This window comes from Dromaius novaehollandiae, chromosome 14 (assembly GCF_036370855.1).
Source record: "Dromaius novaehollandiae isolate bDroNov1 chromosome 14, bDroNov1.hap1, whole genome shotgun sequence".
NCBI lineage: Eukaryota > Metazoa > Chordata > Aves > Casuariiformes > Dromaiidae > Dromaius > Dromaius novaehollandiae.
Window position 1 is genome coordinate 10,770,555 of NC_088111.1, and position 19,481 is coordinate 10,790,035.

At 44.8% G+C, this 19,481-nt stretch overlaps 1 protein-coding gene across 2 annotated transcripts in view; it reads right to left on the reverse strand.

The window, feature by feature from the left end:
- The window catches only part of XYLT1 (xylosyltransferase 1), a 218,896-nt gene that overhangs the window by 35,562 nt on the left and 163,853 nt on the right, over positions 1-19,481 (reverse strand). For both annotated transcript variants that reach the window (XM_064520332.1, XM_064520331.1), the window contains one exon: positions 10,515-10,595. In XM_064520332.1, coding sequence (XP_064376402.1) covers positions 10,515-10,595 — 81 coding nt within the window. The remainder of the gene's footprint in view (positions 1-10,514; positions 10,596-19,481) is intronic.

A 19,481-nucleotide genomic window follows, 5' to 3' on the forward strand; every position in this document is an offset into this window, starting at 1 on the left:
TTTCTTTCCATGAACAAGTTTCTAATTTCATATTCCATTATGAAGGATAATAGAAAAGTCTTGCAATTTTAATGCAGTGCTCTGGAATTTAATCTTCAAATTCAATATTTATGTGGTTATCTCCCTATCAAATATTAATGTGCCTGAAAGTTTGGTCATTTATTTCATTCAAAACTAAATGCTCATTTGAGTTAATTATTTTAAGAAAATAATAGAATAGTATTGACCATATATAAATAGGGACATAAAGTTCTTTTCCATGAAATGATTTTTTTCAACTATCTCTATCAATTTATCATCTCGTAGTCTCATTCTCAAACGGAAATTTCCTTGATGGCAATAGACACACCCCCAAAGCAAAAGAAAAAAAACCCCTGACTGCTTCAAAAACCTTCCAACTTACAAAGTACCTGAGCCTGCATAACACCATATGGTCTGCAGTCAGCTGATCTCGGAAAGCTCAGTTACACAAATTCAGCTTTATTGTGTGAAGCTGGCTATAGAAGAGCGTGGCCACACTCGACATCGGAAGGTCCCACCAGCAAACCTAGCCTTGCCGCTTCATGTTTTCCAACCCAGTCAACAGGCTCCCTGTTTGCATGTGTGCACAATTCGATGATTATTTGAGTTAATGGCTTGGACAAGCAACTCTCAGCACATGCACTGAAATACAACATAATTAGTTCTTGGGAGCACAAGTGTTTTCACAATAAATTCCAGTCCTAAAATCTTAGGGGAAGAGGTTAGTAGAAGAATACTAAATGCACTTTCCAACCACTCATCCTACAGGAAGGCAGCATAGCCCAGCCGAAGAGCAGCAGTATCTGGAGACCTGCAAAGGGACAACGCTTTTGCTAATACTTCTTTAAACCTTTCTAGAAACTTTATATCAGATTTTAAATACGTCAGGTTTTAAATAGCAATAACAACCTAATAGGAAGAAGACATTTCTGAGAAGGATCACTCTTACTAGGCCTACTTCTTATCCAGTTATTACCCCTAAACAGTATAACGTACTAGCACAGCAAATAATTTCCCTTTATCTATGAAGCAATAATTTATACAACGAGCTCTGAAGACACAGCTCTCCACTGGGCGATTGCTTATTATCCATTTATGTTCCTTGGCAGCCAAGGAAACCCAGCATATTTGGGATCTGCTAGAAGCTATATAACCCTGCCCAAGCATGCAGGGAGTTCCTCCAGCAGGCCGAGGCTGTCGTGCTGGCTGGCACCCAGAGAGCAGAGCCGCATATGGAAGTGAAAGAGGTGGACATGGCTTTCCTTTTTCTCCAGACTCTCTTCTAGCATGACTGATGCTACCAGCTGCTCCAGCAGAAGTGATTTTTGGCAGTCAGGTAAGCAAGAATTTGCTCTAAGCATACTGCATATTGCCTGAGGGGCAGGGAGAGGTGCTATCTGGATGTCTTGGAGGCCTCTTCAAGACACCACAAACCCTATCACACTACGAACAGTTCACAGAGATTCTTGACTAGCCATCCAACAGCATCTGGAGCAAGCCACCTCTGAAAACAAAGGTAAGATGGAGGGCAAAACCTTAACCCTACTGACTTGTTTCTAGTCTAATGCTGCATTTCCTTAGCTCCTAGGTATGCTCAATGTAATACCAAAAGCGGGCACTTGATAAAGGCATGCCAAGTGTCAAAGAGCAATGAAATGCACACAACAGTGATTTTCCCTTCAAGTCTTTCTCTCTTGGGATTTATAGGACACTCTAGCAGATAACTCCCAAGTTAAAGTAGAAAAGAATGGATTAGTGACAGCACTTTATTAATCTTAGTCAAAGTGGACAACTTCAGGTGCTTTCTGGCACCCTGAACTTTGGGTAAGACTGGCACATCTCTGCTAACTGCAGATGTACTTCCAGGACAATGACATGGAATTGTATCAAGATATGGTTAGCCATATGCAATGCACATTGCCATCAGATGAAGACACTTGGCCTTTCTCCTGATCTAAGACAAGCGATGGAAAGAAAATAATGATATGAAGAAAGAGTCAACCATGAGAAAATAAAATAAGATCAAGGTTAAGCAAAAAGCATCTCATTTAACCTTATTCCACAGATCACTCCATCCAGGACATTTTATGTTCACTCTTTTTATTTTTATCCTTCATGAAGAGCCTCCAATTCTGTGGAGGTTGGATTATATTTGCAACTAACCAGCAGGCATAGTATAATATTCATACATCTTGCTAGTTAAGTTCATCAATGAGGCATCTACAAGTGTGAAAGCTGCCATTTATGCTCTGACTAAGTGTGAATGCAGCCTCAAGGTTTACACGGTTCTGGGTTATTATTTTTATGCTTTGTTAAAAAAACACCTAATTGTAACACATGACATGTCACACCAGTTATAGTTAGTTAACAGTCTGGAAAGCTCAGACTAAAATATGTCTTAGGGATCACCTCTCACTTTGTAGCAGATTTAAATATATTTAAGATAAGATTACAGGATTCCATAACATATATAACATTAGTAAGACGTTTAGCAAAAGCTCCTACAACACAAATCTAAACAAATAGCTCAGTGCTTCTTGCAATATATTTTAACTACTAATAAATACCGTGACACTGTTACTTACGATCAGAAAAAATATCACAAGCAAATCTCAGCCTTCGGAATAGTTTTCACCAAGCGACACTGCATAGCACCGTGACTCTGAAAGACCCCCACTCCTGAATGCTCGCGTTTTTACAATATGTAAGATAAAGAGTTTTACTGTTTTCTGGTTTCCAGAGTCTATGAATGAATAAAGCTTTCTCAAGCATCGGAAGCTATCAGATAGTAAAACTTTACTTATCAGTAAGATTATCACTGAAAGGTTTTTGTCTGGAAAGAATATATTTTTTAAGGAGGAAGTGTTTCCTCTTCCTAAATGTTTCCTGGTTCTGGCTTCTTGCCTGGAAAGCTTGCTGCCAACACTTCACTGCTAACCAGACGTCTCTACCAAGACCTCATTACCATCATTCACTACACTAGAATAGGAGCTATGAACAAAAGTCAAGGACGTATCAGAGAGACAATTTATCACACGCAGAGAGTCAGTGTCAGAGCAAAGACCCACAGGGCTTGGAGCCAGACTAAGACCACTACAGTGTTCTCTTGAATGTAGGTGGAGGAACCCTGCACGTTGCTTTGACCATATCTACCACTCTTTTAAATTCACTTCAGACAAACATTTGAAGAAATCACCCCATTTGGGTGAAAAATGCCAAGTAAACATTTCCATGGCTATAGAGGCATGTGAGGCTGCTTGCCAGCAGTGCCCACCCCCAGCTGGGAACCACTTCCCGGAGTCAGTCTGTCCGGGGGCAGAGAGAAGTAATTGCAATTTAGGTGACCAGGTAGAAAGCACAGAACAGTAATTTGACAATCCTGAATGTAATAGCTGCAACAAATAATTTGTGAGCAATCCATAAACTACAACATATCTCCATAAACCAGTCACTGACTAATTCTTAATAATAAACAAGTTCATAAAAATTAAATTTGCACAGAGCAGTTGCATTCCCTGACAACTGCGGGCACAGAAATCCTGGCTTTCTGCAAATAAGGGATGAAATTCCAGTTGTCTGCAACACAGCCCTGACTTCACCCCATTTCCACGAGTAACACTATTCTACGAAGAGTTACACAGCCTTTTAAAAATCTGAAATAATTAACAATTGGCAATCTAAGTACAGTGCCCACATTGTGCCAGAGAAGCATCTGCTTTCCTAAAGATGTGATTGCGCAGTATGTTTCTCAAGGCCTCTTTTTGTTGTGCTAAAAGCCTCTAGGGCTAAGAACAACCCTCTGCCCCCAAAAAGGAGTTGAAGCTTGAAAAGGAGAACAATGTCAAAAAGAAATAGCACCTACTTAGTCTGTCAAGATTAGGAAGAATTCCTCTGGTATGATGGGCAATTGGGTGTGAAGAAAGTGCAGAATTCAGGATTCCTGCTGTTTCAAAAGGCTATGAAAAAACTCTTGGTATAGATAAAAAAGACGGAAGAAAAGAGAAATAAAAATTGCAACCCAATTTTCAATGTGTTTAAACCGCAGCATCCTGAATGCAAATGTTACCAGGTCAAAAATAGAATTACTTCTTATCTTTCTTTAATTCCCTTACTCTGAAGAAAATATTATAAACACAATACTATCCTAACAATCCCTTAAGCTTCAATGCCAATGCACAAAGAAACATCAACAAAATTATAAAGAATTTCTCTCTTGATTGGATTTGCTGCAGTGCAATTGGGCTCATTTCATATGCAAAAGCCCAAACCGTTAGTAAGCAAACAAATCAAAATGCTTTTAGTAGCTTTGCCCACGGTGGTTAATGCTCAAAGGTTAAGCAGGAACATAGGAAAACTCTTACTTTTCTAATACGATTAGTGTCCATCGTTCGTACCTTGCTACGCCGCACAGCGCGGTGCGGGAGCCTGGGACACGCACGCGAGGCTGCCGGAAACCCCGCGCTCCCCCCACCACTACAGCGGCGCTGACTTTTATGCTTTAGTCACGTTGCATCTCTACGTTGTGATTAGAAGCAAATTCCTCATATTTTCTTCTCGTTCACCTTTTCCTAAGAGTTTACTTGCACTGGTTTTGAAAGATCTGGTTTTCCATCTTCTGGAAATCTCTCTTTCAAAGGAAACCTTAAAAGCCCTTAATGCTTTGTAAGATTTTAACAATGCAGGTCAGGGAGCCAACTCAGCATGTGTTCAAAAAATTAAAAAATTAAAATTGTCTGAGGTGTAGGAAACCCACAGGGTGTACTTTTTGCATTACTGACCCCACTAGGACGTGCCTTGCTCCGACGACTGCTCCGCACAGCCCCTCGTGAGCACAGGGCTCTAGAGGAGCTTTCAAAGACCTTCTCGTGGGTCTCCTTCCACCGCTCTTCGCTTACATTAGGCCTTAAGAAACACTGTAGCTGCTGTTACAAGGACAAAAACATAATGGCTTCCTCTCATGATTACGGAGGTCGCAACTCAGCTGCTTTTTGTCTATAAAAATAAGCAAAACGGGGTGAAAACTGCAAATGAGAGTGTCTGGAGATGTAGTGTGAATTCACCACAGACCAAGATTCAACGATATGAAATCTAACCTTGCGCCGTCTCCAGCACGTGTCTTTTCTAGATGATTTCTTCTCCCCTTGCGCCAACTTTTTCCTCGCACTTTGCATTCACCCACTGCAAATTTTTATTTTCTTATTTTTATTTTCCTTTGCACTGACCACTTCTTTTCAAAAACAGAGCAGAAAAAATACCCCTACAAGGAGGCAAATTATCAGGCAGAAGGACTAACGGCTTTCCGGCACCCTAGCACTTAGCGCAAAACAACGAGTACCTGAAAGTTAGCTGTAATGTCTGCAATTTTTAAAAGCAGTCTTTCTGCATAGAAGGTGCAGGTTGCTATTTCAGTCGATACAGTTCACGTGCAACTGTTGGGCTGAGCGACTCACAAGCAAAAAATAGATCTTCCCAGTCCGTGTGCTTCAGAACACCGACGTGTTTAAAAAAATTAACAAAAAAGAGGGGAAAGTGAAATTTCAGCCAAATGAACCACCAAATACTCAGCATGAGTAGGAGGGTAAACACTGCAGGGAGCTAAGGGGTTAAACCATTCTGACAACAGGGATAATAAATTAAATTTTACTCTAGTATTTAGGTACTTACTGGGTGATTCGTCAACACGGTAGCATTTACCATGTGGTCCATTTTCTAGCAGACCACCCAACCGCGATCAACCCAGCGTACAGAAGGGCAACAAACAGCACGTGGCACACGGGGAAAGAAAAGCCCCGTCCGAGAGGGCGATGCAGGCAGACGCGGGGCGGCAGAACCGGGCGGAGGTGTCGAGCACGTCGGCGGGTCCCTCCCAGCGAGGTGGGGTCTCCCTGGCCGCGGAGGGAGAGCCACCACGGGCTGGCAGTGCTCCTCGCCCCCGCCACCCAGCTCAGCGAGACGGCTCGGAAGCGGCCTAGAACCCACACGCCCGGACGGGGACAAGACCACCGGCGAGAACGGCATTAACGAGGAGGAAAAAACCAGCACAAGAAAAGAACACAGATACATAAAAAAAATTTAATGGCATTTTTGAGCGCTGTTCATATGCTGCCCATGAGTTCCAGATTCCTCAAAGATTTAACAGCCTCCAGCCTCCACAGCACGTTTACGCTGTTTCCCAAGTGACTACTGTGGCAGGGTTTCTAAAAAAAAAAAAAAAAGTCTTCTCCCTGCCTGTCATTGAAGATGTCACATTTGACTGTCTTTATATTCTATAATACATCAGCCAGGTGCTGTTCCTGCCAAAAACCCAAATCTTCCAGGTGTTCAAAATTGTAATAGCTTATACAACTACAGGGTTATTCTTTTGCTTTTAATAGTCTTAAGATAGTGAAAAGAGGAGAAAATGTAAGTGTTGCCCACTAAGTGCTATGTAACGACTGCAGCCACTGAACGCAATTTCATTTCATGCATCCAGCTCGCTAAGGAAATAATGCTTCTCCAGCTGAGCTAAGGAGCCATTTTCACCTCCATTCCCTGTTTCGAAGCCACTAAAGGAAAATCAGTGATGCACTTTTTAATGACTTTGGCATAACTAAAAGAAAACTTCATTCTATAAAAGGAAGCCTGGTTTCTCTCCTTATTTGGCACTAAGACATGTACTGATTGGGAACATGGCTTGAATACAAACTACATTGTAATTGAGCTGTATAAGCATTTCAGTTTTAAGATGGCACTTTTAATCTTTCTCCCTCCGTTGTACAATCCAAAGACTATGACAACTTAAAATTCAGAGAGTATGCAGTTGTTTACAGAGCAGACTCAGACAGCTGAAAAGCGTATTGTTTAGGAGCCATTATTCACCCATGAATTAAAATAAAAAGTAGCTGGAAGGGTTATACATTACTTTCTGTGTTCTTTAAATGTTGAACTGCTGTATTATTAGTTTGCCATATTTTGAGAAAACACCTTGGAACAAAGAAATTATTATTGTACATGGGGCAGTGCTTAGTCTAGTCCTGTGTCCTCCCCCTTGTCATGGCCTCAACTCGTCCTTTTAAATAAAAAATGCTGTTCAAGGCTGCTCTGAGATAGCACGTCCCCAGGGAAGGTTTTCTCCTATTGCCCAATAACTTGGAGGTTGGCCTGGGTCCTAAATCCTTTCCAAAACCCATCGTCTTTTTTTTATTTTCCTATTTTTTATTGCCAAACCTTGAGGCTACTGCTTTTCTGCTAGACCTTACTAACCTCTTGGTCATACCACTCCCCCATGGGATATTTGCTTTCCAGAGGGCTGTGACAAGGCAAAGTACACAGTAAAATCTGAAAAGTAATTGGACAAATTAATAGAAGAAAAAAATCACCCCTGACTCTTAATGAGAAAGTAACAATGTTTGGCAGTGGAAATTCGCCAGCTAAAGATCTCAGGAGGCCGGAAAAATATTGTACGTAAGCACCACTATCTGCCCGCCTGTTCTTTGCTCCTCCGTGGGCATCTGCTATAGGCAACAGGAGACGGGACTTCAGCCTGGATGGGCCTTTGGGCTCATCTCACCTGGCCATTCTTACGTAAGGTATTCCAACCCAAAGGACTTCATAATTCGTAACTGCAGGGATAAATCTTTCTGCTTTCATGGAGTATTTCCCTGTAAAGAAGCAGGTAGTGCTCTGGTGCCCAAGGCATGCCTGGGGTGGGGAAAAAAGGAGTGGTGTGACTCTGCCAAGAGGGATGCCTTGTCCCTACTTTGCTTCTGCCAGTATATTTCAGTATATTTCAGTCTTCCCCCAATATTTGAGAAGAAAGGATGCCCGTGTAAGGAGATAGCTCATGTGTGTATGCTCGTGTAAGGAGATAGCCCACACTTTCACAGGAAGATTTGGCCAACAGAATGGAAGTCACTTTTTTCACTTCTGATATTTTCATTTGATGGTATGCCTGTGCCAAGCTATGGCCTCTAATGCACAGCTGGTGCAAAAACTATGCCTAGCCGTGTTACATCTTTTGAGCCATTGCACTGAGAAGCAAAAAAGACACAAGCACTTCCTCTACCGAAGACCTTCTGCACCTGGCCATACCTGGAACACTGACTCACTGGCATGGTCACGACTTGACACTTTGGAAATAAAATGAAAGTCAATTGGAAAATATGTGTCAAGCTGGCAGGGCAGAAGGTACATTTACCAGTGTAGACGAGACTGAGTTACTGAAACAGAACTGAAAGATCAAGCTCCAGATTTGCACATTAAACATAATTTCCCTCTCAACATGTGGATGTAGAGCTGGAAGCTCACCCCTTGTATAAACAGAAGTCCAACTGCTTTTCGAACAATATTTGACACCAGTGGAATTAATTTTTAACAAATGCCGATATTACTCAGAGGCTTCTGCAATGGCCGGCTTTCCTCCCACCTCCACAGCTACGGGGGACAGCGTGGGGGGCAGAGCAGCGGGTCTCCCCGGTAGGAAGGTGGCTGGGAAGCTGCCAGGGGCACGTGGAAGAACCCGTTCCCCGGATGGCACGGAGTGGGAGAGCTTACGGGACCCACAGACTGCACGACCACGGCAGACAGAGATTGCAAATCTTCTCTGGTGTCCTATGTTATGTTCCCTGATGCACAGAGAATCGATATTAGAATTCCAGGAGAAAAAGAAAACTGCCTGTGTGTCGTAACAGGCTAAAAGGCATTTAATTGTTTATACATTCAAAGGGAACCACTGAACTAATAAATGGGTTGTTATCCCTCTGAGGAGAGGACAAGTGGCACATTAGCTCATTTTATTATTAAATTAATACCAGATTAGTGTGTTTAATTGATCTAAATTGTTTTAACCCAGCTGAGGTTGGCATGTTAGAACCAGCTTGATGCAGGCATGTCATAATTCATCAGTTATTTTTCTTAGCCAGCTGGGGGATTTGAGGAGAATCAGGTGCACCAGAAGAGCAAAAAGGCTTAAGAGACCTACTGCTTTTCCCTGGCCATTTCTCATTCCTTTTCTACCTTAACTCTACTGTCGATCACTATTGCCAGCTAGAGCTGAGCCTGCCAATCACTCTGACACTCTGTATTTCTCTTGTGAAAACTGTTGACTCTGATTTAAATAGTATCGTCACTGTTCTTTTTTACTACTTGCTACAGAATTTCTGCATGCACAAGATGAATGCTCGTGAGGACTTCATTTAAACAGGAGCATGACAGAATTGATAAATCTAGTGACAAGGGCACGAGTAGCTGAGACGTAAGAGAGACCTATGCACTATTCTACCTACCCGCTGGGCTGAACATGCGACTTGATGTGTCACAGTCTCCATGCCATTTATCTGGACTCGGCCCTGCAGTATGCTTGACATTTTACAGGATAAAGAGATGACCTGGTGACTACAGACAGAATGAAACAACGTCTGTAGGTGCCAAGCCACCGGGACCCAGCATATGGAGTTGCTGGAACTGCTGCAGGACTGGTGTTACAACACAAAACCATCAATAAAAAGAGGACTACTGCAGTCAGATGGGAAAGATCTGCCAGCCACAGAGGCTGTTTGAAGCTCAGCAAACATGATGTTTGGTCACTGTTGCTGCCTCAAAGCACAAAGCTGTAAGCACAACCAATGTCTTGTGGGAAACAGCACACTTCACCCAGCAACTCATGCAGGGGGATGAAGGTGATCTAAGGACTCCAAAGCTGCAGCACCCCGGGACAACCCTCCAGCCACCATCCTCACCCTCCCCAGCACGTGCAGGCTGCTATGGGCTCCCTCAGGTTGCAGAGAGGCTTTGCTTGCCTGGAGCTCTGCTGAGGTCTCCAGCTAGCGCACGTCTGGGTCTCTGGTGTGGTGGCACTAACCGGGGCAGGGAGGTCTTGTCGCGAGGGCCAGTTACCATTCGCAGGGTGCCAGACTGTAACCTTGAAAACAGGCTTTAGAAGTCTTACAGTCACTGACAGACCACCTCTGTGAGACTCGCCAGCAAGGTGCTGTGCAGACTTGAAACAGATCTTTAGGACCAATTCCTCCTCCTCTGTTTGTCACCAGCCCTGTGAAATGATATGGTTTCTGGAGCTTAAGCACGGTTCAAGATGCCTGTCTGTGCAGAGCTTGTGAAACTACCAATTTCTGAGAAATGAGTTAGAAAGTGATCGTTTTCACATGTAAGAACTGTTTGGAGTGTTTGAGAAACAACCAAGAACAAAGGAAAACCTCATGCGCTCACCTCCTCCCTAAGCACGGCTGCTGAAACAGCAGTCAATGCTAGGCCCTGAATACGGAGCAAGTATCAGTCTGTTTAATGTCTCCCTACCCACAACCGCACCTTTGCTAATGGACTGTCAGGAGAAGCCTTCCTGGACCGAAAAACAACTGTCCTCAAGAGAGGGTTTCCTTCTCATTCAGTTCTTTTTCCTGGAGCAGGGATTCCTTCACCCCAGTAGCACAGAGAAGCAGTCACTATGCAAAAACTCTCAGCATCACATTTAAAATAATCTGAAGAAAGGGCCATACTACCTTGCATTGTCCCTCCCATGGGACTTCAAGAAGTTCATATCACGGTATCTGGACAGGAATGCTACCAGCTGTTCATTTGTCCTGCAAAAGAAACAACAAAAGGTGTACAATTATACTGTAAAAGCTACTCTCTTTAGAACAATTTATATGCTTATTTTTCTCATTTGGGACCATTTGCAGACTCTGGAAAGGAAGCAGTTTCTGAAAAAACTTCCATCATGCTGCTGAACTTTCCTGTCTCCCTCTACTCAGGAAAGTGTACATGGAAAGAAGCGCAGCTTTATTATCTCTTAATGAATTTCACATCAAATCTTGGCATATGTGTTAAGAATTGTAACTGAGTATGCATTAAGTAATACTGCTCACCACTTTTTAAGTATTAGAATCCAGCTGTGCGATGACTAGATTGAAAGTCCCACTTTACATGCTTTGCTAGGTCCTTCCTAGGGAATTCATTCAAGTATCTGTTGGCATTTTGTCTGCCTTAGTCCTTGTTATAGAGAAAAGGCCAAAGCTGGAATGCATAAAGCAAGAGAATTTGGATGTCAAAACCCCAATAAAATTAGTAGGAACAAAGGAATTTAGAAGGCTAATTCCAATTAATATGATTGGCATTTTGACACCAGTATTTTCAAAATTTCAGCTGACATGTCCAAGAATGTATTTATGCTTCACAGCTTGAGTGGTCTGTTATTTCTTTAACAATGGGGCAAAAATGTTCCCAAGGTCAGCATATTTAGGAAAACTGAATAAATCATATTAAAAAGATCTTCATCTACTGACTTGCATTCAAAATCGCAATATTAAAATAAAGATGTAACAGCATTTGAGCAATGGCCTGCACTGGATTTGACAGTAGAAAAATGGAAGATAAAACAGCTGTCAATAGTACAGTATCTTGAAAACACTTCATACCACAAGCCACAGAAAACCAAGTTAAACAAGATTCCTGTATAAAATGCTTGTAAGCTTTGGGGTCAGCTGCAACAGCTCCGAAACGGTATCAGACTAGCAACGTATCTTCGTATCTCATAATAACAAATTCTTCTGTCATCACAGGTAGCATTTCATTATTGAACCGATGAATACAGAACAAGTTAACCATCGATTTTGTCTGGCCCAAATATCTGCCTATCAGTCAATGTGAACGACTAGGCTGCAGGAGCTTGAGACCCTCCTTCTATGCTCACTCATGTGAGCTCTAATACCTCCCAGGGTCAGACTCTGCATCGCAATTTGGCAACCTCAGAAAACTGCTTTCTGTATAGTAAGCTGTGCAGATTTTCACATTTGCTGCTCCAGTGATTCTCCATCTTCCTGGGATGAATAGGCATTTAGTGAATTTACTTAGCAATGCTTCCACATGAAATAGTTTCAATGGCTGACATCTTCGGGTGAGCTTCTAGGCAAAAGCTGGCATGCAAAAATGATCTTTAGAAATATAACAAAGTTTAGAAGTGCTTGAGCTTTAATTTTCTTACAGGACAAAAATCAAATCGACCAAAGTAATAATCCACACCACTCAATAAAACATCATCATTTAGAGACTATTCACCAACCTGTACTTCACTATTCAAAGTGCTCTACCAAATGTGTCTGGACTCAAGGCTGCCATACAAGCTTTTCAGTTGTTGTCTCTTTTTTAGATTACTGCTTATAAATGCCCACATGACTTTCAGCTCTCAAAATAATTAAGAATTGACATTTTCTCACTTCTTGAAAAAGTTGGTGGCATCTTGGGTCTGCTTTTAATAAGCCATTAAAAAAAAAAGAACTTACGCAGAATTTTATTCTTCATCAAGTATGCTTCTTTTCAGGTTTTGACAACATGAAAATAAAACATCACATTTCCATTTGGAAAAACATTCTAGATTTGACATTTAGATTTATGCGGTCGAGCAATTCTGTGCTCACCAGGGGAGCACACAGAATTTCTATTAAGCTTTCATTCAACCCATTTGTTCAGGCCCTGATATCCTGAGGACGCTGAGCCCTCCCTCCAAATCACTCCATCGCATAATATTAAGAAGAAAATCAAAGGCATTCAACACTCCATCGAAGCTAATGCAGCTGCTAAGATCCTCCTCACCTCTTGGAAGGCTTTGCCTTTAGGGCAAGTATTTCCTAAATGCCCCTGACCCAGCCAGCTACCCCACCTCCTCGCCGGGATCGTCTCCTGCACCACCGCAGCGCCTCCGGCACTAGTTATTTACGATGCCTCTGCCATGCTTTGCAAAAAATACTAGCAACCTGGGCCTAATTTTTCTCCCAGTAAGCAAAGGAAGGTTGAGGTTTCCTGCTGAAGACATCACCGGGAGCAGCACTGACTCTACGCTGCCAAATTAAATTCTACTATAGCGCCACAAATTTCAGGAAAAATTCACTGAGTATAAATTTGGCACAAAATCCTTTACTAACTATCACAGTATAACAGAGAGCAACAAGGGCAGCGTATTTCTAGTATTTCCTTTCTAGGAAGAAAATCAAAAAGTCATGGGGATAGGGAGAGTAGCTCACGCTATTTATTGGAAAACAGTGATATACACATTACGTTCCTATTAGTTTCCCTGGTGCAACACAGCACAAATACAGATCTTGGGAAAAGTCTTTCCATAGTTGATGTGCAAGGCTGGAGATGATAAATACATTCACACAGCTCCCACCTTCCTTTCCTTTTTTAAGGAAACCGGCCGGGGAGAGCGAGGCGTGAGGGACCAGGATCAGCCATCCTGGCAGTGGCACAAAGGGAGGGAGCAAACGTGCCGATTTGCAGGTGTGCGGCATTCGGCTGGGAAAGGGAAACTAATACTCCAGGGAATTTAAAGCATGGAGAAAGGAAGCGTGTTTGGGTAAGAGAGCAGCTCCAGGGGGTTGCAGAAGTACCTCAAGGGCTGCTGGTGATTCACCCTGTGGCACTGGTCAACCTGGGAACAGGGCTGAGCTCCTGGCCAAGGGCTCAGCTGAGGGTGAGGGTCAAGTTATGGGTTAAAGATCTCGAGAAAGCTGAGACCTATAGGAAGGGGAGCTCTGAAGAGCTCACCAAAGAAAAGCAAGGCCTGCTGCCAGGATGCACGCATGAGCCATCCTTAGCTCAAAAGCAAGGTGCCCCAGGGTGTGGGATATCATCTGAGCTGGAATAATTTCGGCATACGGTGTCTATACTGGTGACTGAAATGGAAAACTGGAAACCAACCCTGACTTCACGTCTGTCCTGTATGAACGCCCCGGCGAGCTCTGCCAGGGAAGTCGCGCAAGTGCCCCCCGGGCACAACCACGACTGAACGCTTCAGAGAGCAAAAGCAGCGCTGGGTTTGCTGCTCTTGAGCAAATCCTCCAGGCCCCGGTGGCTAATCCAAGCAAAGATTAGAGATCCCATTGGTCCAGAGCTGTGAAAATACATTAAGAAAACAAAGTCTTTGGAGACACTGAGGAAAGGAAAACAAGGAACTGTTTCTCTTGGAAAATAGTGAAGGTTAACAGAAACGTCCCTGATGCAGCAAGGAAATTTTACGTACGGGCAGTCTCAAGGATGTAAAGAATAGCAGCCACTTCAGTGGGAGTATGCCAAAACCTACGCGACTGCCTAGCAATTTGGCTGTTAGATCAAAGGTGCAGGAACTTCCCTGGGTAGCACACGTGTATGAAAACAATATAGTCTGATTCTGAGCAGGAATGAAAAAAAAAAAACCCCAATAGTGACTGCTCTGTTAGGCCACTGGGGATATTTTGCACAGCTCTGCTAGCTCACAGCAACGATAAGCTCCACTTCGACTAGCTGTCGGCAGCTCCTCTGCAGGCAGGGGGATTTGCCAGGTGAGCAGAGCTGCTGCCGCGGCTTCGACCCCCGTCCTCTCCCTGCCAGCGCCGCGGGACGAGCGGCCAGAAGGAGACAGGGCCAGCGACCTCCACCCGGCTCATCTCCTAATCCCAGCCACCAGGGCAGGGGCACGGGTCGGCCCATGCCTGAAATACAGGGCTGGCTGGCTCGGGGGCTCACAGCCTCAGCCGGAAATTTCCAAGCCCCCCTTGCCCCTCTCTGCATTTGTGTGGTCTCTGCCGAGGCTGAACTGGAGCATTACGCCCTTATCACCTTTTTAGGCAAGTGGGAATGGTTTGCGTATCTGTGAGGGCATGTGAGCCACCCAAGCATCAAGCAGTATCCAGCCATTAATACGAATCTCACATTTATTTATCTCAGTGCATAATAGAGTGCTTTAATGCAATTCTGTCCACAGAGTATCCATCTATCTTGGATTAGAACCTGCTACTTCTAACTTCAATTTTGTGAATAATTATTGTTTTAAGCTTACCACCGTAACGTGAGGAATGACTAAGCTCTCTGCTACTGGTTGTGCCCAGGTCTTTTCAGAAACACAGAAGCAACCCTGGAAGAAGGTTCACCACCTGCAATTATTATGGACACTTCTGATGCCCACAGTTTACCTTGTACTTTACATAACATGCACAAGCGCAGACACACACAAGACCAGTACATTTTCTGACCTATAGAGCTTATAGCAGAAAGATAAGAAAAACACATGAAGACCATTAAAGATCATAAGACCACAACCCTCAACAGACAGAAGCATCCCTCTACCAAGGCTCTCCTTGAACAGCAGAGGCACTGGCTGAACCTGGGGGAAGATTTTGTTCAGAGCTGGTTGCATGACTGCCAGTGCCAATACATAATGTAGTGAAAGCAAAGATTTTAACTCCTCATCTCTGCTAGTCAGCCTCCTCCACCCAAGGAGAAGTATTTTCAAGAAGCAGCAGAAAGCAGGATTCCTCTCACATGACCCCATCTGCTTGACTCATCCACAGCATTTGCGCATGGAGCGAGAACGGGCTGGAGACCAAAGCACACAACAGAGCCAAAAGATCTGGCCTCTAATCTCAGTTTTAAACAAACACTTCCACTGTGACTTCAGGGAAGTCACTTATTGGAAAGATTTGAAAACTGCATGCCCAAAATCAGCCTCTAAGCACAACTTACAGAGGCTTTTTTTTTTTTTGGAGATGTTAACCATTCCCAAGTCTCTTCTACGTGAGTCTCAGATCTCATGGAGAATGAGCTGTTTTTACTTAGGCGCCTAAATACAAACTTGAAAGCTTTACCTTTGGCAACTGCTTGACTGTGTCGAGCTCGGCTACGTCAGAGGGGGTCCTGCAAGGCCTGAGCTATTTGTGAGCAAGGATACAAACACAGCATAGCGATTTGCGCTGCAAAAAGGCCATCAAATACAATAATCTCAAAGCTGCTAAGCAGTTTTATAGAAAGCAGCTGTTGTGAGCAAAAAAATATCACTGGTCAGCGTACAGGGCGAAACTCAGAGACTGCTGTCATCTGTGAGCCATGACTAAACCCAAAACCCCCGGGGGAGGGATGCTCTCGGCTTTCCGTCAGCCCGGTGCGCTCGCTTTGCATGTCCTTGCTGCACCCACGGCAGCAGCCGTCCCCCCTCCCCGTGGCCCCACCTGCCCTGGTTTCTCCTCCTAAACAGGATGGAGATGCAAACCAATAACAAACCGATAAAACCATCCGTTAGAGTGAAAACAGCCTTTTCTCAGTGTACCTGAAATCGTGAGTTTTGGCCATGTAATTGTAAAGTACTGCTTATATTTACATTTTATAATGTAAATGCTCATCCTGCCCTAATAGTCCGGTCTTGTTAACTCAATTTTATTACTTAAGGAAAGCCTAAAACAGCCTGATATAGTACCAAAAGGAAAAGTTCACACACTCCGGTTTGTACTTCAGAGTAATAGCAGAGAAAAGGTGACACAGTTTAAAGAATCAACGTTAGCGGATGTCACCAGTCCCTTCCTACACAGATAAGAAAGTTTTCTACTTCTACCACTGGAAAGGTGATCTAATCATATCCCACCTGGCAAAGAGAGGAAAAACAAGGGCTTTTAGGGAATAATTAGTATAAGCAAACTGAAATGGTGCCACGGACTGCTGGGGCAGGGCTGATCTCGGTTTGTGCGCTACGTCCGATACCTCCATGCCGGGAGAGACCCCTCTGCCCGGGGCCCACCGAGCCCGCGCAGAGCAGGACCCCGGGAAGGTTCGTTCAGGCACGGCTGCTGCAACCCAAACACCACTGACTTAACCAAGGCCAAGCCCAAACTGAAGAACCCCCCATAACGATGCAGCGGGCAGAGGCAGCGCTGCTCGAAACCCATTTTGGTTTCTGTTCTGCCTCAGCAGTTACGTGGCAGCCCAGAGGCTCTGCTGATAATGAAAGTCAGAAAATACGTCTGCTTCAGAACAATTATGTCCTCCCTATTTCAGGTAAATCCCTGGATTGGATTTATAAACAATTTTCTTGTTTAAGGACCAGATTAAGCAATCCTATTTTAGACTTTATGAGAAGTCCTAGTCCTATAGGCTTCAGTGAAGCCGCGTATAAAGTATAAATCTTCTCTCTGTCTCTTAGTGACCCCATCTCCAATCTATTGGAAAGGTAAGGCTAAATAAATGTTTTAGAGAGTGGTGCATGCATGCAGTGCTTGTGCTTGCAAAGATCTCTGGTAGTAATCCTTCTGCAACTGTCTCAGGGTGTGAGCCACAAGCTAACGCAACCCACGGAAATCCCTCCTCTGATCTCAGCGGGCTTTAGGGCAGCCTGTGACAGGCGACTCCCCTCTCGGCAGCCGGTCCGAGGAGCAGGGCCGGGGGAGGACGGCGCGTGCGTCGCAGCCCCTTGCCAGGTACCTCTCAGCACTTCACCCATCGGGAATATTCACGCTTTGCCCCGGCTAAAAAGCGTACCACAAAATTCTCCTGAATCAGCTGCGTAAGCGTGGGCGAGGGACAGCTGCCGAGCTGAACCCAAACCACGCTCCAGTTTTTGTCATTAGCCAGCACCATTTTTCTTCTCTTTTCCGGCGTGCCTTCCCAGACACACGCGTCAGCCCAACTCCCAGGCAGCTGTAACCCCCCGTAACCACCAACGTGGCTACCTGCAAAGAAAGATGCTGGAGGGTGAAAAGCTAGAGCAAGAAAATCGAAATGTGACCTTAAGACTATTTAAAGCAGAATTGCTCTGTCCCGAGCCCGTAACCTCCTCAGAAACGAAGGGCAAAGCCTGCTGTGACTAACTGTGCCTTGGTCTCTTGGCGACTTCATTCCCCAAGCAGTAATTTTATTTCAATGTGATTTTCGCATTTAGTGTGCTTTTGTCATTGCTGTAATTTTAATGTGAGGAAGAATTTAATGTGGAGCATTTCCAGAGTCTTTATCTCGCAGGTTTTCCAGTCTGACAGGTAAAAGCACACTAATGCCCTTCTTATCGCTACAGACACGTGACAAGAGGACCTTCTAGTCACCCTGCCTACCAACACGCTCGCAACGAAACACATGGAAATGGGCCTCAGTTGTGGCAACTCACGGTACTGGTCACAGTAAGTCATTGAGACATTAACCAAGCGACATTTCTGAAATGACGGATAACAGCAGGAGAGGAGCTTTTACAGCTGCCTAACTTCTCCTTTAGGATATTATCCTGCAGTGCTTAGTTAACTGCTTAATAATTGCTGGTTGCAGTGAACAGCAGTCACCAAAACTGAAAGCTCTTGCAACTGAACACGCACTGAAATCTGTGCTGCTGCTTCTGTCACCGTGGCTCTGAGTTTCTTTCACATATTTAACGTATTTGCAAAGACAAAGGCTGTATTTTCTACAAAACCAGCACCGAAGAGCCGAGCTGAACCTCCTGCGCTGCAGAGCCGCCGAGGACGGCCCGCTGTGCAGTGATACCCGTGCCCGGCGCCGGGGCTAGCAAGGACTCTCGAATCCAAGGAGCGCGGGGCTCCCGACCGGCGTGCGGGCTGCCCGGGCTGCGGGACGCAGCTGGGCTTTCTGTGCAGCTCAGCCACCCCTCTGGAGGCTGGCACAGAACAACACGCCCACTTGCAAGGAGACGGGCCACTGAAAATGGGCAAAATTATCATTATGAACCATGATTTAGTGTTATCTAACGGCAACCAGGAACATGGTCTTTTGTTCACTGCAGAAGAACCTGGATTTGTGGCAGAGAAGGGGACATGATGCACAGGGGGGAATCAGTGCTTGATGGAGCAAATATCCAGTCAAAAGCAAGTCAAAACCATAAGAAATTTTCTCAGTGTCCGAAGGTCCAAAGCTTTGGTATTCCTCCTCACACCAGCCAGGCTTACTGCCCGACTCCTCTCTGCAGCTTCTTCCCCAAGATCGTATCGGCTGGAGACGGCAGAGCTCTGGAGCCCCAGCCTACAGCACCCCTGTGCAGCTCTTTGCCAAGAAATAAACTCTGGAAGCTCCCTAGAGAAGATGAGAAAAAGACTTCAGAGAAAAGCACCGGAATTATAGGGCAAGCTCATCTATCCAGAGTTAAAAATGACAAAACCCCATAGTTAAACATACACACTTGAGGCTGGAAGTGCAAGAAGATCTCAGTGCATGAGATTTTGATGCCTTCTTTTCAATAAATTCTAATAATTGTGATTAAGCACATCGATTTGATCAATTTAACTGAACACATGAATACAATCGTTAGGCATATACACATACTGCAGGATTGTAATGCATCAGGTAAAAGAGACGCTGCCTCGCTGCCAAGCCTCCCGCGGCAGGAGGAGATTCCTCCTCTGCCCTCCCTCCGCTCTGCGGGGCCGGGCCCGCTGCCCTCTCTCACGCGAGAAGCGCGTGTGCTCAGCCCGGCTCGCCCACCCGTGCAGGCGTCAGCGTTCCCGCGTCATCACACGGCTCAGAGGCAAGAGCAGACAGGGAGGACGGACAGTAACCCAGGAGATGGTGTAAAGAATTACCCCAAATTCCCGCACGGCCCAGCCGGGTCTCCAGCGTACTCTGCAGGTTTCCTGCCGCACCTGCCGGGACATGGTGGCACCCCGAAGCGCAGCTGGGGCATCCTTCCGCCCTGCTACGGGAAGGAGGCACCAATTCTCTCTCGGGAAATGAGAAGA